Source organism: Typha angustifolia, chromosome 12, assembly GCF_048772165.1.
Source record: "Typha angustifolia cultivar Huaian chromosome 12, ASM4877216v1, whole genome shotgun sequence".
Classification (NCBI taxonomy): Eukaryota; Viridiplantae; Streptophyta; class Magnoliopsida; order Poales; family Typhaceae; genus Typha; species Typha angustifolia.
Window position 1 is genome coordinate 2,966,753 of NC_133250.1, and position 18,676 is coordinate 2,985,428.

Genomic DNA, 18,676 nt, shown 5'->3' on the forward strand with positions numbered 1-18,676 from the left:
TTGGCATCAATGTATATTATTGCTTTCCTATTAGAGTTTCTATCCAAAATAGAGCCAGTTTTTAAACTTTTTACCAAAATAGTCTACCCTTAAATTTATTTACCAAATAAGGTCTAATTCTCTATAGCCCTAACACTGATTAGCATTTTTATCACCAGACAATTTTTTTCCTAAACTACTAAAAGACTAAGTTAAAGCAATTTATATACATAAAACACTGATCGGATCAGCATTTTAGGACCAGACAAAAATGCTGAATTTGCTTAGAGAAAAAACGTTGATCAGATCAGCGTTTTTGTCAGGGTTATAGTGAATTAAACCCTGTTTCATAAATAAGTTTGAGGATATATATATATATAATCCCTACTTTTTTTGAATACCTTTTGATAAATAACACTATTTTTTTTGAATCCCTATTTGTTTTGCTAGCCTTAAATTTGGCTCCTTTAAATTTGAATTTGGTGGTAGAACTTATTTCTTAAATTAAATTAACAATTAAAATTTGATTAATACTTAGAACTCTTCTTCCCTCCCTATCTATTTTTTCAGTTAAAGAGATCCACAGTTTGATATACTTATAGATATAACTAAAACACTAAAAATTAAGCTTATAACTGCATCAACCAATAATTACTATTATCTAAATTATAATTCAAGATTAATTTGTTTACATATGTACCCTTCTAAATATCTTATTTGCGTATATATATTTTTATATTTGTAGATGTATCTTTCTAAAAAAGAAACTCTTATTTGCATTTATACCCTTCTAAAATATATTAGAGGGGTATAGAAGCAAATAAGAGATTTTGAAGGGTATTAGATGAAAAGAAATTATTATTTTTATATATTCTTTTGGATGTACACCTCTCGAGGAAAAGATTCTTTACTTACATGTATATCTTTTGATCATATACACGTATATCTTGACATTATCTTTTGACAACTATATTAGTAATTTACCGGGTAGAGTTAACTAAGAATAATTTGAATAAATCATGAATAAAGGTGCTTATAACTAGATAAAACTTTATTAAATTCTATTTACTAAATTATTTTTAATTACTTACATATATCTCTTAAACTAGATTAAGACTAGCTGCAGTGGAGTAGGATTTTGGATGATTGGTTTTTCGATAAATCTAATTTCGATCCGAATATGATCATGATCAAGATCAATCAGAATTCTTCTAGAACCACAAAACTGTTAAAATCGTTAATTTTAATTTTCGGGATATAATCCGATTTAGAGTATCAGAAATTAAAATAATTAATTTTAATTTTCGGGATATAATCGGATTTAGAGTATCAGAAATTAAAATAGTTAATTTTAATTTTCGGGATGTAATCCGATTTAGAGTATCAGAAATTAGATACGATTGAATACGTTGGGATATGTTAGGGATACGGTTTGAATACGTTTCGGCTTATTGGCTAATTGGACGGGTTTAACTTTATAAACCCGTTAAGCTAACCTGTTAACCCATTATCCACCTGACCACCTCCCCACCCCCGCGACCCTTTCGATCTCCCCCTTCTCTCTCTATCGGTTCGTGCCCTAGGCCGCCTTCGTCTCCCCCTCTGTCGACGATCGCGTGACGCCGGTCTCCCTCTCTTTCTCGACGAACGAGCTGACGACGACGCCGTTCTCCCGCTTTCTCGACGAACGAGCGGGCGACGACGCCGTTCTCCCCCCCTCTCTCTCGACGAACGAGCTGACGACGACGCTGTCATCCCCCTCTCTCTCGACACTCGACAGAAACGAGCCGACGACGACGCTGGTCTTCCTCTCACTCTCTCACGCCGGTATTTCTTCTCCCTCTAATTGTTTCTCTTTTTTTTCTCCGTCAATTTCTTCTCTCAGCTTTTCCTCAATTTCTTCTCCTTTTCTTCTCTGAATTTTCTTCATCTGATTTCCTCCACTTCTCAATTTCTGCTTTCACTTTCGTTTCTCAGTTTTTTTTTTCTTCCCTCAAGTTTTTCTCCGTTGTTCTCTGAGTTCTTTTCTCTGAAATTGCGCAGATTTTCTTCTCTGGTTTTTTCTTCTTCTGTATGTTAAATTGTTGTGGAATGGTTAATAGAACTTCTCTGTTTTATTTCAGAGAAGAAAAACCAATTGTATGTTATATTAGAATGTTAGAATGCTTACCTTATTAGTAACAGTTAGATTAGTATAGTGTTAGAACTTAAACCTTCTCTGTGTTACTTTCACCTCAGATAAATGGCTATTAAAAGTATGAGTTCTAGTACTAGTAGTGTGGCGGCAGATTGCAGTGCCATACTTTGGAAATATGTAACCAAATTGGAAAATATGGGAGAAGGAGGAGGGAAAACTAGGATTCAGTGCAATTATTGTCAGCATATATACAAAGGGTTTTATTATAGAGTGGAGACTCATGTGATGAGAATTAGTGGACGACGAATTAAACCATGCCATAAAACAAATAGTCACCATATTGTGGAGATGAATATTATGGAGACGAAAAGAATTGTGGAGGAGACTGAGTTAAAAATAAGGAACTCTATTCCAAAGTTAGTTTGCCAAAGTTAGCTCAACATGGAACTTCTAGTATGCTCTTTGGAACTTCTTCTAATATGGCCTATGGACCAAAGAAGAGAAGGATAACTGGGAAAACAACACTTGAGAAGTCATATAATATGGTTTCTCATAATTAATTACACTGCATCTTGTTAGGAACCTACATTATGTTAAGTTTTATTACTTTTGCAGCTAAATGTTAAATAACAAATTATTTGCCTTCTGGCTATAATACATTGAGAACTATGCTTCTCCAACAAGAAATGTTAAACATTGAAAGGTTGTTGGAATTCATTAAGGCACATGAAGGGAAACTTAAAGCGTGTATACATATATAACTCAAAAACTTATCATTTGATTAGATGAGAAATTTCTAATATAGAGGTTTAGATTCTGTTGTACTCTTAACAGTTTGGGGCTTTTCGTACTGTATATATATATGTATATTTTGTAAAATGAAGCTTCCATAAGTTTAAAGAGTGAGCAGGCACTTCACCCTATATTCTTCTTTTCCTATAATCATGGCATGGCTATCCATTGATGTTGGTCTAGACTTGTATAATTTAAACAGTTATTTTCCACTACCAGACTACGAAATTTTACTAAAACTTTTTGATTGAGAAAGGAAGCATACAAATTTTCACAAGATAACAGTTTCATATTGCACCTGGAATGATTTTTTATTCTTTTTATTGCTATTATTTGCTGAACCTCTTTTACCTCAACTTTTGGGCATTGGAATGTGATTATAGGTGATGGCAACTTTTGAGCTCTATCGGAGGTCCACAATTGGCATGTGTTTGACTGAAACTTTGGATGAGATGGTATCAAATGGTACTTTAAGCCCAGAGCTAGCTATCCAAGTCCTGGTGCAGTTTGATAAGGTTTATTGTTGATTCTCATGATTAGAAAAGTCTTCCATAAAAAAAGAAAGAATCTAAGTGGGTATTTTGTTGCTTTTGTTCATTTTTCCTCTGCCAGTCTATGACAGAGGCTTTGGAAAACCAAGTAAAGAGCAAGGTTTCTTTCAAGGTATGTTTGTGGAAGAGCTTCTTACATATTCTTTATGTTGCATTATATGTTGGATCATCTTTATTTTCTGACTTAGTGCACCCTCTTGATACTTGCTGATCTATTTATTATGTAGCAGTGTAACTTTTAGAAGATAACTTATAATATGGAGAACATTAAGGCTTGTAATTTATGGTGAGATCAGAATGCAGTAATGGTTGTAGTGGAGGGTGGTGACATCATTTATGAGAAACTTTTCCTTTGGAGAATAGTTTGATAATCTTGATGTGCAAGGTTTATTTAGCCTTGTATGCTTTATTATTCAGATCTGCTTGTTCTGTTTTATCTTTCACAAAAGAATGCAGCATAATAGCATATTAATATATTATAACTGATGACAATGAGTGGTGAACTTTTGTTTGAATCGGGTTTTCCCCTTAAAGTAGAAACAATGGAAACAAGTCAAGTAGTGAAAATAGTGAATGAGAAGGATAAATTTCCTGTATGCATTTAGTGCGTTGGAAAAGCTCTCTTTAGGTTGATTAAATTACTAGATGGGAACAGATAGGCATGATCCTTTGCCATTTTATGATCATACTATTAGTATAATAGTTTTTGAGAGTCATCCAACAACAAATTAAACCGTGTGCTCTTAAGATACGTGTTTTCTTGATATTTATATGTTAGATGACATTGTTCTATAATTAACTTAAATTGAAGCATAGGATCATGCTCCAAAAGGCAAAAAGCAAGATAACAGATACCCTGAATTTTTCATGCATCCTTTTACCATCACAAAACCTCAATGATCTTCATTTCTGTCCCTATGACAACTGTTTTCTCACACCTTTTTATTTATTTGTGAACATACAATAAATGTGCTTTCATTTTTGTTGTTCACAAAACTATCACTTCACTTTAGCAATTCTAATGGATTTCATTTGGAAGAAGGTAAGGTCTCGTATAATTATATAATATGAACTTATTGCTTCTTTGAAGAAGATAAGTTTAAACGTACTTTAATAATTTTTATCTTATTTTGGTCAGCATTATAGACAATAGAATAAATGTAGAAATGGAACAACTTTGGGAAACTTAAACCATATAATTTTATTATATTTGTTTGTCAAGTAATAACTAGGTCACTGTTTATGTTTTACATATTCCAAGTTTACTTAAGATATAATAAGAAATATGACAAGGAATCTCAAAGTGGGTCTTTAGTCTTGCCATGGCTAGTGTTTTGAAAGGTGGTCAATGTATACCTAGGCTTGTGGCGGCCCATTGGCTGCCTACCCTATGGGATTGTTTGGTTGTTGGATAGAAAAAACCAAAGATAAGAGAAAAAGGTTCTTACCATGAACAATAATAATTATGTCGGATAAGAATAAGGTCTTTGGTTGCGATAGTTAGGATAAAGCATAAGAAAGATCAAATATACTTTATTGCCTTTCCTTGCTTTGATGTATAAAAAAAAGAACTCTGATAAAATAATTTTACTGTATTCACTCTAATTTATGTATTGTTACATATACCATCATGAATATATGTAATGGAGATCCCATGTCAAAAGCATTTTCACCACATATGTATCATAAATTATTAGCTAGTACATAATAATCTTAGAGCATTACAATATTCAACATGTTTTGACTTTTGAGCCTTGAAAATATGGCACAACATATCACCACAAATAGTACATTGTTTTCACTAATAGGTAACATTACAATATATGTCAAAATGTGGCTAGGGTTTGATTTGTTGGGGGAAGACGTTTTGAAGACAAAAGGGTCATTTGTCTACTCGAAACTGGAATAAAAAAACATGACAAACCCCTATTTATCACTGTTTTTTCTTTATCCAAGTGAGTTATCACCCATTTGGTTCTCATTTTCTATGATAAAGGGCAGTTTATCCCTTATCCCACTCGTTTGTTCCAGCAACCAAACAACCCCCAAACTGCTTTGTCATTGTTAGGTGCCACCCGCATAGGGGGCTGTACGGCCTAGTCAGTATTTGGTGGCAGCATAGGCTGGTCAGGTACCTTAATGGGTTCATGGGTGACTTTTTATGCTAATAGTCTCCACTGCAACATTGCTTTATAGAGGATTATTGCGAGAGCTCCTTTTTTTTGGTGGACAGTGGCATCCCAAGTTTGATTCCTTTCCTGGTTTTTCCTATTTCCCCCATTACATTTCAGGCTTTAATATCTGCAGCCTTTAGTTTGGACAACAGTTAGGTTGCTCTTGCAGTCTTGCTTCCAAGGAAAGAAAACATTGAAGAAGTTAAATCCATGGGAAATTTTCCTTTAGTATGGACAGCAGTTAGGTTGCTCTTGCTTCCAAGGAGAAGAAAACATTGAAGAAGTTAAATCCATGGGAAATTTTCCTTTAGTATGGACAACAGTTAGGTTGCTCTTGCTTCCAAGGAAAAGAAAACATTGAAGAAGTTAAATTCATGAGAAATTTTCCTTTAGTATGAACAACAGTTAGGTTGCTCTTGCTTCCAAGGAAAAGAAAACATTGAAGAAGTTAAATCCATGGGAAGTTTTCCTCAGCTGGAAGGAACAAAGTTCAACATGATAATTTTTTCATTATTTGATGCAGATAGCAGAAATGTTCTTCTTTTTCTAGGACAGAGAGAGATTAATCTGCATGGATGTGGAAAAATTAGAACCCCAAATCCTACATCACATATTTTTTATATCCAAATAAACAAGGGTAAAGGGAGGTGATTAGAATGGAAAAGGAGCTGGCAACTCTGCTTTTCATTTTCCATCTACTTTCTTTTACAGAAGTGAGAGAGCTTTTGTCGGAATGTGGAGAACTTTCTGTTAAGACTTGCTTTCACAAAACCAAAGGCCTGAACTCTATTAGAGGAACCTGCTTGGAAATATTCATCTCCCTTTTCTGCACAAACATGTTTGATTACTATGAAGTTTAACTAGATTATATTCTCTTCAAGGGCAGCCAGTTGGTTGATTCACTTTCTTTTGGTTAAAAATTGTGTCGGATATTTCAATCATGGTGAGTTTATCATAATTGTATTCCATTTGGCTCTTTTGGAAAACCTTATATTACAAGCTATTGCTTTTCTCCCTTATCTATACTTGTTATACCTCTAGATCAACCTTTGAGAATTACTTCTTGGTTGATGAGCCAAAATACTACCACTGTTGTGGGTAAGCCTACCTATTAGGGCTGGAAACAGATCGAATATGGACCGAATAGCGGTCAACCATATTCGTATCCATATTTGCACATCGGACAATATATATTTAGATTTTAGATGGATACTAAAATTTAAAACATATCTGCTTAATATGGATACGGATATGTATTGGATATGGATTGAATATTCAAAAGTACATAGATTTGAATTGGATAGGGTTTAGATCTTAAATAGATTTGAGTACAAATGGAGTGGAATGTGGATAGTGGAAGGAGCTAAACAGATTGCAACTAAATGGGTTGGGAGAGTTAGGAAGTTTGATGATCTATTCAATACTAATAGATTTGTTAGTTATATATTTGCAGATAAACAAATATCTGAATCTATATCTAATAGTGAAATGTGGATTACGGAAGATAAAAGGGCTAAAAGAATTGCAAGTTGCAACTAAATGTGTTAGGAGAGTTCGGAAGTTTGAGGATCTATTCAATATTAATAGGTTTATTAGTTATATATTGTGGATAAATGGGTACCCGGATTTGTATACCAGTAAAATTTATGTATCCATATTTGGAACCAGATTTGAAATTGTTTCAAAATTTCTATCCATATCTGGATCTAGGTTGGATAGGAAATTTGTAAGCTGTATTTTGTCTTTTATGGGTATTGAATTGGGTTGGTTCAGATAATATCTGACCTGTTTTCACCCATACTATCTGCCCAACTATTTTTCTTATGTTTCCCAGCAATCCCTTATCTTGTCCATCATTACTATGTTCAGTATTTTGTAATTATTTCTAGATAGTTCATATTGGATTTTCAATTGTCATAAAAATTTTAAATTATTGTGGTGCTGTTTCAATTTTTAGTTGTGCTCTAAAACTTTAGCCTTCAAAATATTAGTGACCCTGCAAGGATAGTATGTGATGAAAGCCCCTCCAATGACACTAAGTCAGAGAGATATGGTATGGAAAGTCAGACTTGATGTTTTAAAATCCCATTAAGGTGAGATTTCTGTTAAAAGTGGAATATAATACGTCTCGATGATATATCTTGTTTTTACAGCACATCCCTTTATGTGGCCTATTATACTACTTTAATTGAACTCGAGTATGGGAGAGTTGGTTACAATGGAATTGGTAACATCTCTCCTTGAAAGGTAAGATACAACAAAATACAGTAGTTTTTCAGGTGATTAGGAATCTGGCCCTTTACCTATAATAAGCATCTTATCAGTGGCATCTGAATTTGGTGAATTAGGCGAGAGGAGGGAGTCTACTATCCTTGTACATGGTTCCTGACCTCTAACTATGCACACGTTTGCGCATCAATATCATATATAACATGTTGCTACATAAGTCCTCATTTCGTGAATCAATATCATATCTACCATGTTGCTATATAAGTCCTCATTTTGTGCATCACTATCCTAATATGGTTAAGAATTTGTATTAAAGTTAGGTTCTTAGTTTTCTGCCAAGTATGGATTTACAGAATCATTTCATTTGTTTTCTCGTATCTCCATGGACTGTCTCTCCTCTATGGGAAGAAAAGAAAGATCAACAAAAAAACTTTTCCTACTATCACTATGTGAGGCAGTACCCTAAAGTGTGGCCTAGAAACATATCTGGAAGACATTTTAGCCTGCTATTGTTGATGCATTCTCAAACACCTCTTCTGGAATTGTTGTTGCTACATGGAAGTGATGGAGAAGGCATATGACATGATCAAGTGGAGTAGTAGTTATATGGAATCCTTTGGTTGCATGGAATCTTTAGAAGATCTTATAGAACTCTATAGTGGATCTTTATATTTTTAGGACATAATCCTTTTAGCTGCTCAGTCCTATGTTGAAGTGACCAGTGAAATGGGGAAAGGGAATTGATATATTGACTCTTTTAGTAATTCATTTTTATATGTGTAACTGTATTTCTCTGATTGCTTCTTTCCTTAATTCTCGTCTTTTCATTGACCTTGATACAGTAATTAATTATATAGTTACTGTATAGTTTATTAGACAATTTAGGAAAAACAAATCAGGGAGCTTGCTTGAGACCCACTTTGGGTTTATGGTGCCTGACGATGGTGAGACCATGAAACCTCTTGGCTGCCATGTACCTTGGGAAGCACTTTTTTGAACATTGCTTGCATGTAAACCACATGACTAGATAACCAAAGTATTGATCCACAAAGGCTAGTGCATGAAGCTCTAGGTGATATGATCTAGGGGATGCAAGATGTAGCAGGTTTACCCCCATCAGTGATTGGAAAGGTGGTCTCTGTAATTGAACCATATGAGTGTTGTGCACTGTGCCAAGTTTTACTGTCACGCACTGAAGATTTCAACTTTTAATGTTCTTTTGTTATTAATATCTGCAATATGCTAGTTTGTCTTCTGCATAAAATATCCAAAAGGACATCCATTGTGAGCTTTCATTTTCGATAAATTCTGGAAGAGTAATGCACTCATTGTCTCTATCATTAATTCAGAAAAAGTATCTTCAAAAACTTGTCAATTTCTAAGGCAACAACTTCAAAAGAACTTCTATGCATAATGCTGAAGCAACACTACCAATATAGAAAGACAAAATTTATTACAAATCATTCAAACATAGTCCATTTATTTTTTGACCTTTGTTGTTGTCCTTGTTGTACTTTTGCTTTAACAAATGAGATGCCTTTATCAATGTTAGGCCATGTTCTGTAACTGGGTGATAGCTACTATTGTGTGTAATTGGAGGAGGGATAACTCAGAGAAGTGAAAATTGGTATTGTACAAAAATTACTATTGTTTGTAGATTTTTGAAATTTTTATGAAGAAGTTAACTGAAATATTCTGGATAAGGTTTATGGTATACTCTATTTGCTGTTATTCGAAGAATCTAAAATAGGATTATAAAACTTAGGAAGGAAAACAGAAGAAATCTAAAATTAAATAGTTTTAGGTAAGTAGGTCTAAGAGGATTAGATCTAATGCAATTCCCATAAATCAATGCATCAAAGAGGTAAACGAAATAAATAATCACCCTTGATGGCCAAGAAGAATAAAGATTTAATTTAATACTTTGAATTATTCAAAGGAAAGTTTCCTTGAGAGGGGAATACCGAAACAGATGTATTAATTGGTTAAACGGACACAATAATACGTGATGTGATAGAACTTTCTAGTAAATAGAATTGAATGGAGGGAAGGATCCATATAATTGACCCAAGATGTTTGGAACCAAATGTTTGACTGTTTAGTTTTTGTCATTTCTATACTACCACGCCTTGTGATTTCACTTGGAAGGAAAAACTAGATATAGTTTCAAGGAGGAGAAGATAGTCTCAAGAGATTTAGCAGGCCACCATTGTAGTTCAATGGTGGAGTCTTATCAGCCTATGACATAGGTCATAGTTCAATCTCCTATAGATGTTGGAGTTGATAGTTTATGAATTTTTTACTACAGTGTTATATCGCAAGTTTGGGCCCGTTGTGATTTGTTCCTTGTGACGATTGGCGTAGTTGTTCTATATATATATTTGGGAGAACTAATTTCTTTGTCTTACTCTACGAGCTCCTAATCTATCATAAAAAAATAAGCCATGTTCACTTTAGGATAATTTTTTTCATATTCTAGAATGATAGTAAACATCAAATTATTCTTATTCTAGATTAGAACAATATCCAAACTATTCCGCATATAAGTCCAATTATAATTTTTTCATCTATTTCTTCCCTCCTGCCACTCATATATGTCATTGCATACCTTCAATAAATGAGAATATTATAATTTGAATTTATATGTCAAATCAATGGCAGCTTAGTCAATTTTCACTTCTTATTTGTACTTTACTTCAATTTTATGTCACATTAAAGGTAATTATTACATCACTATTCTATATTAGAAGTAAACGTTAGAATATCCTATAGATTGGAGATACAATTTTAAGAATAAGAATCTAGAATAGATATTTTATATTTTCCCTTAAGCCTATGAGATTTAGCAATGTCTCCATTACCTCCGCGTTCAGCAGATGTTTCATAATGGCTAATTGAATATTTTGAAATATGCCCCATCATTTGGTAGTGTTAGTCTTTTGAGGTGTTCCAAACATTAGTTGATATAAAAAATTAATGGAATCCTTTGAAAAGCTTATAGAATTAAATTGTCAAAAAAAAAGTTAGGCCTCTCTTATTTCTCTGATGGCAGAATCTAGTGGGAAGACTCTTTAGGACTTCTCTTAATAAGTTTTTATTTTATTTTTTATTTTTTATCTTTTATCTATTCAAATATTGATATGCAAAAGTTCGTAGGTATATAGAAGAATTTGGAGATACATGGGATGCGGATAGGGTAGGGGAGAGAGGAGAGAAAAGTTTTATCATTGAAGTGGATCCACAAACTTATCAAGCAAATTAACCTTGGATCTTAAATTAGAAATTCTATTCCTTTTCAATCCTAAATTATATTCTCTATTGTTAGCAGTAACTAACCACAATTCTGGAGTTCTCATATTTAATATGCCAAGTCAATTGAATAAAAATGGCAACTAATCCAATTTGTGTTCTAGCATCACCTAAAATAGGCAATTTCCAATGCTGACTAGTAACATTGGAACTGCACTGAAAAAATATATTATAATTAGGGGCAATGGCTCGAGTGTGGATGAGCCAGGTTGACCTGATTATCAGTGAGCAGGTTTGGGGTTGGCATATTTAGCCTGACTAATATCATAGTTGAATCAGTCTAGTAAATATTACATTACCAACTTAATGAATGTCCAAGTAATGCAACTAGCGAGATAATAAACAGCTCGTTGAGTATCATTGTCTTTGTCTGTCTGTATTATGCTATTGTCAACCCAGTTATGTAGGGAGGAATGTGGATGGATTTTCCCATTCAGGGCCTTACTGTTATTTGACCCAACTTGAAGATAACATGTCAGACTAGTTCCACCCAGAAGCACTCACCTAGTAATTTTGTCTTTTTGTAAAGCTTAATCAAATTATGTGGTATGTTGTTGTAGTCCTGTCAAGTTGGTGCATGCCAAAGAGTCATTTAAGATGTAATATTTGTTTCTCTCTCTCTATCTCTCATGCTGTAGTTCTACCATTTGATCTTTCATTTGGAAATATGTTCCGACATGTCCACTCCAAACTGTAGAATTTTCCCATTAACTGTATTGGTGAACTGATTCCCACTGAGTTACTCCCAGTTTGGTTTCTCTGTCCATTATTTTTAATCTTATTGTGCAAATTACTTGATGAGTCACTAGTAACTTATTAAGTTATTCATGTTTTGTCTAATATTTCTATTGGGATGTCGGTTTATCCCTCATCTTTCGATCTTCATATGAAAAAATTAAAAATTTCATTTTACTTAGCATTAAGTTGCAACATATGAGTTTATTGATGTTAGATAATTCAGGAAGACCACCAGTCCATCATGTTGCAATTTTTTGTTACTTCTGAATTTTTGAACTCTTCAAATTTATTTTGGCAAAATAAAATACCCTGTGGTTGCTATTCTAAAGAAATTTTAGAAGTTTTTTTTTCCTGTTCATACCTTAACATTGTTCGAGTACTTGGACATTCTTTGAGAAGTTCTTTGTACCTTCAGTGATTGTCACTGCGTTCTGATATTTGATTCTCTTTTTATTCGTTTCTTCTTTGTCTTCTACAGGGACATTTGCACACTTACAGGTTCTGCGATAATGTGTGGACCTTCATCTTACAGGATGCAACATTCAAGAACGAGGAATGCCAGGAACAAGTTGGGAGAGTGAAGATTGTAGCTTGCGACTCCAAATTGCTTACTCAATAATGCACCTGCTGCTCCTCTGCGATTTAATGGGAGTTCATGAGGCAATGGAACTTATCTTGCTTTAAAATTGAAAGTTGAAACTGTTCTCCAGTCATCTTGCTATGGCTGAGGCAATTTGATGTATTTCACATGGTTATTTTCACACCAGAAGTAAATCCATCTTCCTTTTGTTTGAGACTTTGCATTACCACTCTGCACCACTTTAGACTGCTACATTCTTTTGGAGCATCTGGGCTAAATTTTAGAGGTAGCAGACTTTTTCAATCGTGTTCATCTATATAGCCCAGTAACATATAAAATAAAGCTAACTATTTGGTTACGCAAACTAAATTCATTCTAGTAATTTAAATTACTAGGATTTTCTTTTCGAGAGAATTTATCATGAGTTTTAGCTTTCTAACTTTTCAGTGTAGTGCCCAACTTGCCAACAGGACTTTATGTATGGCCTACGATGTTGGCCATTTTTGCCAATTCGAATTTCCCCTCTTTTATCTAAGGATGGTACTCCCCCTCTTTGAGGCCAGGGCCGTATCTCTGGTTTGTAAAGATGTGTCTGGATTGTAGTACGGGCATTCGTAGCTGAAATATTTTTCTTAGTTTAGGAGTGTATATGAAATTATCTTCCATTTTCTTTTTCTAATTACCAAGATTAGATTTTTGAAAATTGAGTATATATATTTTTAATAGTCAAATACATTTTTTTTATATTTATAATGGAATGTAAATAATTTATACATCCAAGGCACATTAGAACTTATTATTGCCAAAAGACTCATAGTGAACGTGCACTTTATGAAGAGATAAGGTACGGAGAGACGAGATTAGTTCTCTATTCTTTCTCTGCAGTAATTCAACAGTACTTCATTCGTGTTCTTTTTAGTAGGATCCAATTTGTTATATTATCTAAGAATCTGTTATTGACTACTATGTCAAATTGAAATTTAATGAAGTATGTCATAGTATCTCTAACATAATACGTATGGAATTATTATCTGTGGAATCTCTAGTTAATATCTTAAGGAGTAACTAAAGAATTCATTTTATGGAATCCTTAATTAATAACTAAAGAATTCGCTTTATGGAATTCATAATTATTAACTATAGAATCTATAGTTAGTATCTACGAAAATTATTATTAATCACTATATATTATTAGTCTATAGAGTGTACTTATAGTTATTATCTCAGAAATCTCTTGTTAATAGCTTAGAAATTTATAGTTATTAATTATAGAATTCATAGTTAGCATATATATAGAATTTGAAAGGACTAACATAAAATTATATAGGTCGTGTCAAAATGCTTTGTTGCTGCACAAAAATATTTCTAAAAATAACATCTATGGATAATTTATTGTCGTACACAGTTTAAAAGATTACTTTTATGGAATATTCGCTATTTGCCACGATCCGACTAGGGTGGCAAAATTTGACCTAACTCGATAACCCGATATGATAACTCGGCTCTTAATCAAGTCAAGTTTGGTACAATTGAGTTTTGGTTGTAAACATGTCAACCTGCCTAGCCCATTTAATAAATGGGTCGTGTTCGAGTTTATACAACTGACACGTTTGACTTGTTTAAGTATATGGGTCGGGTCAACCTGCCAACCTATATATATATAACTACAAACCCTAAGTTACTAATTGGCTAACTCTATCTCTCAATCTCTTCACTCTCCAATCACCTCAACCTTTCGAAAAGAGAAATTTTTTTGCCTCATCTCCGCTCCCCACCTTTGCCAGCCGCAGTGCTGCCATCTTCGCCTACCGCAGTGCTGCCATCTCCGTCTGCCGCCGTGCTGCCATCTCCATCTGCCGCCGTGCTGCCATCTCCGTCTGCTGCCGTCTTCGCTTGCCCTCTCTCTCAATCTCTCCACTCTCTAGCCACCGCGACCATCTACTACCTGTTGGTATGTCTCCGCTCCTCATCTCTACCTACTATAGTGCTGCTGTCTCCACTTCCTATCTCCGTCTATTGCAGTGCTGTCGTCTCCGCTTGCCCTCTCTCTCAATCTCTCCACTGTCCAATTGTCACGACCGTCTACCACCTATCGCCTATTGCCTACGCAGCGTCTCCGCTCCCCATCTTTGCTTGCCGCGGTGCTATCGTCTTCGCTCCCCATCTCTGCTTAATGCGGTGTTGCCGTTTCCGCTTGCCCTCTCTCTCAATCTCTACACTCACTAGTAGCAATCATTTGCTGCTTGCCACCGCGTCTCTGCTCCCCATCTCTAGCTACCACACTTGCCATCTCTCTCAATCTCTCCGGCCATCGAGGTTTTTTTCCTATAAGTTAACTTTTGAAAATTTTCTCTTAGAAATTTTGATCTATGTATACTACTTGTGTATATAGATTTTACACTCGTAATGACTTTTTTTTTTCAGAAAAGAACAAGTTGTTAACTGATCTGGGAGCCAATTAGCCGCTAAGGGTTGTTCTGAACAACATAATACATTTGCCACTTTCCAGTATAGTAAAGATGAAGCTAATACAGTAATACTCTTTTTGTTGTATTTAGATAATAATACCTTTGCTTTCATCCCTCCACGCTAATTATGTCAAACAACTAGCTCTGTTAGTAGCCTAAGTTGTGCTTTTTTATTTATAGGTATTGTCATTTGATGCTCTGTTAAACAGCCTACTCTATTAGTAGCCTATTTCATTTTATTTGCCTTTTCATTAACCTGGCTGCTAGATGTGCTAGCAGTATATTTTTAATGCAATGTTTTAGATCTGTTCAATTGGTTTGAAGTGTCTGATCTATTTAATTACTGTTTAGTGTTTAATTACTTGTTTTACTGTATCGATTTGTTTAATTACTGTTTAATTTGTTGGGCTTAAAGTTGAAACTTTGTTCTAAATTCTAAACTTTGTTTTATAGACTTTTGTTATGATAAATTATTAGAATTGTATTTTTAATATTGTATGAGTTTTGAGTTGGAAATATATTATTTTGTTTATATGACGCACCATTTAAGAATTGGGCTTAAGAGTTGGAACTTTGTCGTAAATTCTAAACTTTGTTTTATGGACTTTTGATTATGGTGAATTATTAGGATTGCAATTTTGATGCTGTATGAGTTTTGAGTTGGAAATATATTATTTTATTTCTATTATACATCATTTATATAGAATAAATTAGTAAATATTAAATTTTATATAAGGTTTATTTTAACGGGTTAGATGGGTCTTATTAATGTGTTAGGTTAACACAACTCATTTAAGTATACATATTAGATAGGTTGTGTTAACCCATCCCGTTTATTAAACATGTTAGGTGGGTCGGGTCGTGTTATAATAATCAGGTTGTGTTCATGTCAAGATAAAGTTGAGCCGACCCGAACCCACATAATCCGATCCGATTGCTACCCTTAGATCCAACCACATAAATTAAGTCAGTCAAGTCAAGTTAGTTAGATTTTCTTATTATTTTAATTTTAAATAAAGTAGATCCGTATGTGGATTTGATCCTTTAGGACTTTACTCCTATAAATAAGAGTTGTCATGAGTAAATTTATCATTGAGGAATTGATCATTGAGTTTAGTTATTTTATTATCTTGTTCTTATTTTTCATCTTAGCTGTTAAATCGTCTTTATCTTCATAGGTGTAGATCATAACTGTAGAACCTTTCCAAGTACCTACACCTTACCTCTTCAACCACGACCCACCCTACTATACGGCTGTCCATCATCGTCCTTGGCTATCCACCACCCTCCAACGACCACCATAATGTCAGATCTTTATCAATTTGTCCCGTTCTGACTTTCTTTCATTGCTTTACTTTTAATATTTTCATCCCAACGTCTAATTTATGTAAAACTAAAGCTACTAGATCAGTAACTTGTGAGGCTATTAATACAAAATTCTCATTACTTTTTTACATTCAGATCGGTCCAGATCTAATTTGTAATACCGTTGTACACAAATATTTTAGATAATAATATCTATGAACTTAGTTTTAGAAAATAACATTTCATAATCATTGTTCCACAAACTCTAAGTTGTTTTAAATATAATTTCATTGCTTCACCAAATGAGCTTTCATAACAATAAATTAGTATTCTTTCTTCGTGGAAGAGCTATCAAGTGAAACATTGGATGTCTTGATACGATAACTGTAGTTAGGTTAATTATAATTTCGCTTGAAGTCTTCCCCTTTATTGGCCTCTTACAATACTTATTTTTTTTTCGACTCTATCAATAATAATTTTTATTGTAAATTTTGCACAAAATCTAGCGATATCTCATTGGTGTGCTACTTTGCAACTAATTTCATACTCCATAAAAAATGTCTTAATCCACTACGTAGAGAATGATCCCATCAATAACAAGCTATATTGATGAGCAAATTAACATTTTCACTAGTTTTATTCTTGACAATAAACCATAACATAGATTCTGTACAGAAAGAATCCTCAACTTAATAAACTAACTGATAGAATTCCATTAGGAAATTTGATTGAAAAAGAAGCTAAAGAATAAATTTAGAATAATATAAAAAATAGGCAAATTACCCTAAATTTTTGACAAAATTTAATATTACCCTTCGATTAGTGTAATGTCAGAAAAATTAGGCGACTTAGGGTACGTGTAGTTATATCATACATAATTAATTTGAAAGGACCTAAATGCCTCTGTAACTCTTATTTGACCATTTAATTAAATTAAGATAAAAAATATATATATATTGATATAATTTAATTTTCCAACCCTTACATCATATTCAATTGTTTTTCTACCCCATTCACCATCACCGACTTCTTACCTCCCTCCTCCGTAGCCGCCGAGTGCGGTAGCCTCGATGATGACGGCGCTCCGATCCCTCGCGGCGGAGGCGGCAACGTCGATGATTTTGGGCACGACCCTTTCGAAGCCAGAGGAGGTGGCGTGCAGCGAGGTGGCTGTGGTGCTGTCGGACTTGGCTGACCAGGCAGAGGAGGAGGTGGCAAGCCCTGAGGAGGAGATAGGACCGATGGCTCGATCCCTCGGGCAATGATGGTGCAGCTGGCCTGACCACCACCTTGGTCACGTTAGCTCTTTTGGACGAAAATGGAGATGAAAGGAAAAGGAGAGGAGCAGTGATGGTGGAGGGGAGGAGGGAGGTTAAATTAGTTGTGCGCAATTATGCAATTTACTTTTTAATTTTTTTTATTTAAAAATTAATAATGTTATATATTTATTGGGTAGTTGTATTCCATCGTCGCCTTTTGCTATTTTATTTCGATCTAAAGTTTACGGGGATATTATTATCTAAAAAAATTTAGGGGGTCTATGTGAAAACTGAGTATAGTTTTAACGTAATTAACCCTAAAGAATATGGCACGAAACTTAATTGATTTTATACTCATTGTAGCTTTGATCATTTTCATAAAAAAGACATGCCAAACTTATCTATGATAGCTAGTTTTTATTGCAAAGTGTACAGAAGTGTTATGAACCAGATCTGGAATAATTCATTCATAGGATGATCTTAAGATTTTGAGGGGTAGTAATATTAGAATTTAGGGTTCTAATGGATTTAGAATGAAGTCAATTAGAGATCCGGATTGAAAGTTATGGCTAAAATAGTGGAGCAAGGTCAAATAGGGTAGAACGGTAATTAATCAACGTTGCGGCGGTCGTCGGAGGGTGGTGGATGGCCAAGGGTGGTAGTGCACAGCCGTAAGATAGGATTGCTACTAGTGGTGGAAGGTGGCTAGAGTTTGGAAGGACGGAATGCTTCTACGACTATGATCTACTTTGAGAGAAATAAAGCGATCTAACAGCTACGATAAAAGATAAAGATGATAAGAAATATTTGGTTAAACTCAAATTCATTCCATGACTATTATCAACACATGTCCACTCCTATTTATAGGAGTAAAAATTCTTAGCGGATCAGATCCACATGCAGATTATTCGATTTATTTAAAATTTAAAATAATAAGATAAAGCTAAGTAACTAAATTGACTCAACTCGACTTAATTCATATGGTCAGATCGTAACAATAAATACGTTGACTGCTGCCCCAACTTTAATTGAGAGGAGGATACTAAAACGATTGACCTAGTATCACAAACTTACACTAATCTAAATCAAATTTGATGATGTTAAACTTAGATTAAAGAAGATTGTATTGTGAAAAGATGGACAGATAGAATAACT

General features: G+C 34.1%; 1 protein-coding gene across 1 annotated transcript; it reads left to right on the forward strand.

Moving 5' to 3' along the window:
- Positions 1-1,513: 1,513 nt before the first annotated feature.
- Positions 1,514-12,703, forward strand: LOC140772657 (transcription initiation factor IIA subunit 2). Its single transcript, XM_073114826.1, has 4 exons — positions 1,514-1,806; positions 3,292-3,423; positions 3,521-3,571; positions 12,388-12,703. The coding sequence occupies exons 2-4, from the start codon at positions 3,295-3,297 to the stop codon at positions 12,526-12,528; spliced, it is 321 nt and encodes a 106-aa protein (XP_072970927.1). The 5' UTR covers positions 1,514-1,806; positions 3,292-3,294; the 3' UTR covers positions 12,529-12,703.
- Positions 12,704-18,676: the final 5,973 nt, after the last annotated feature.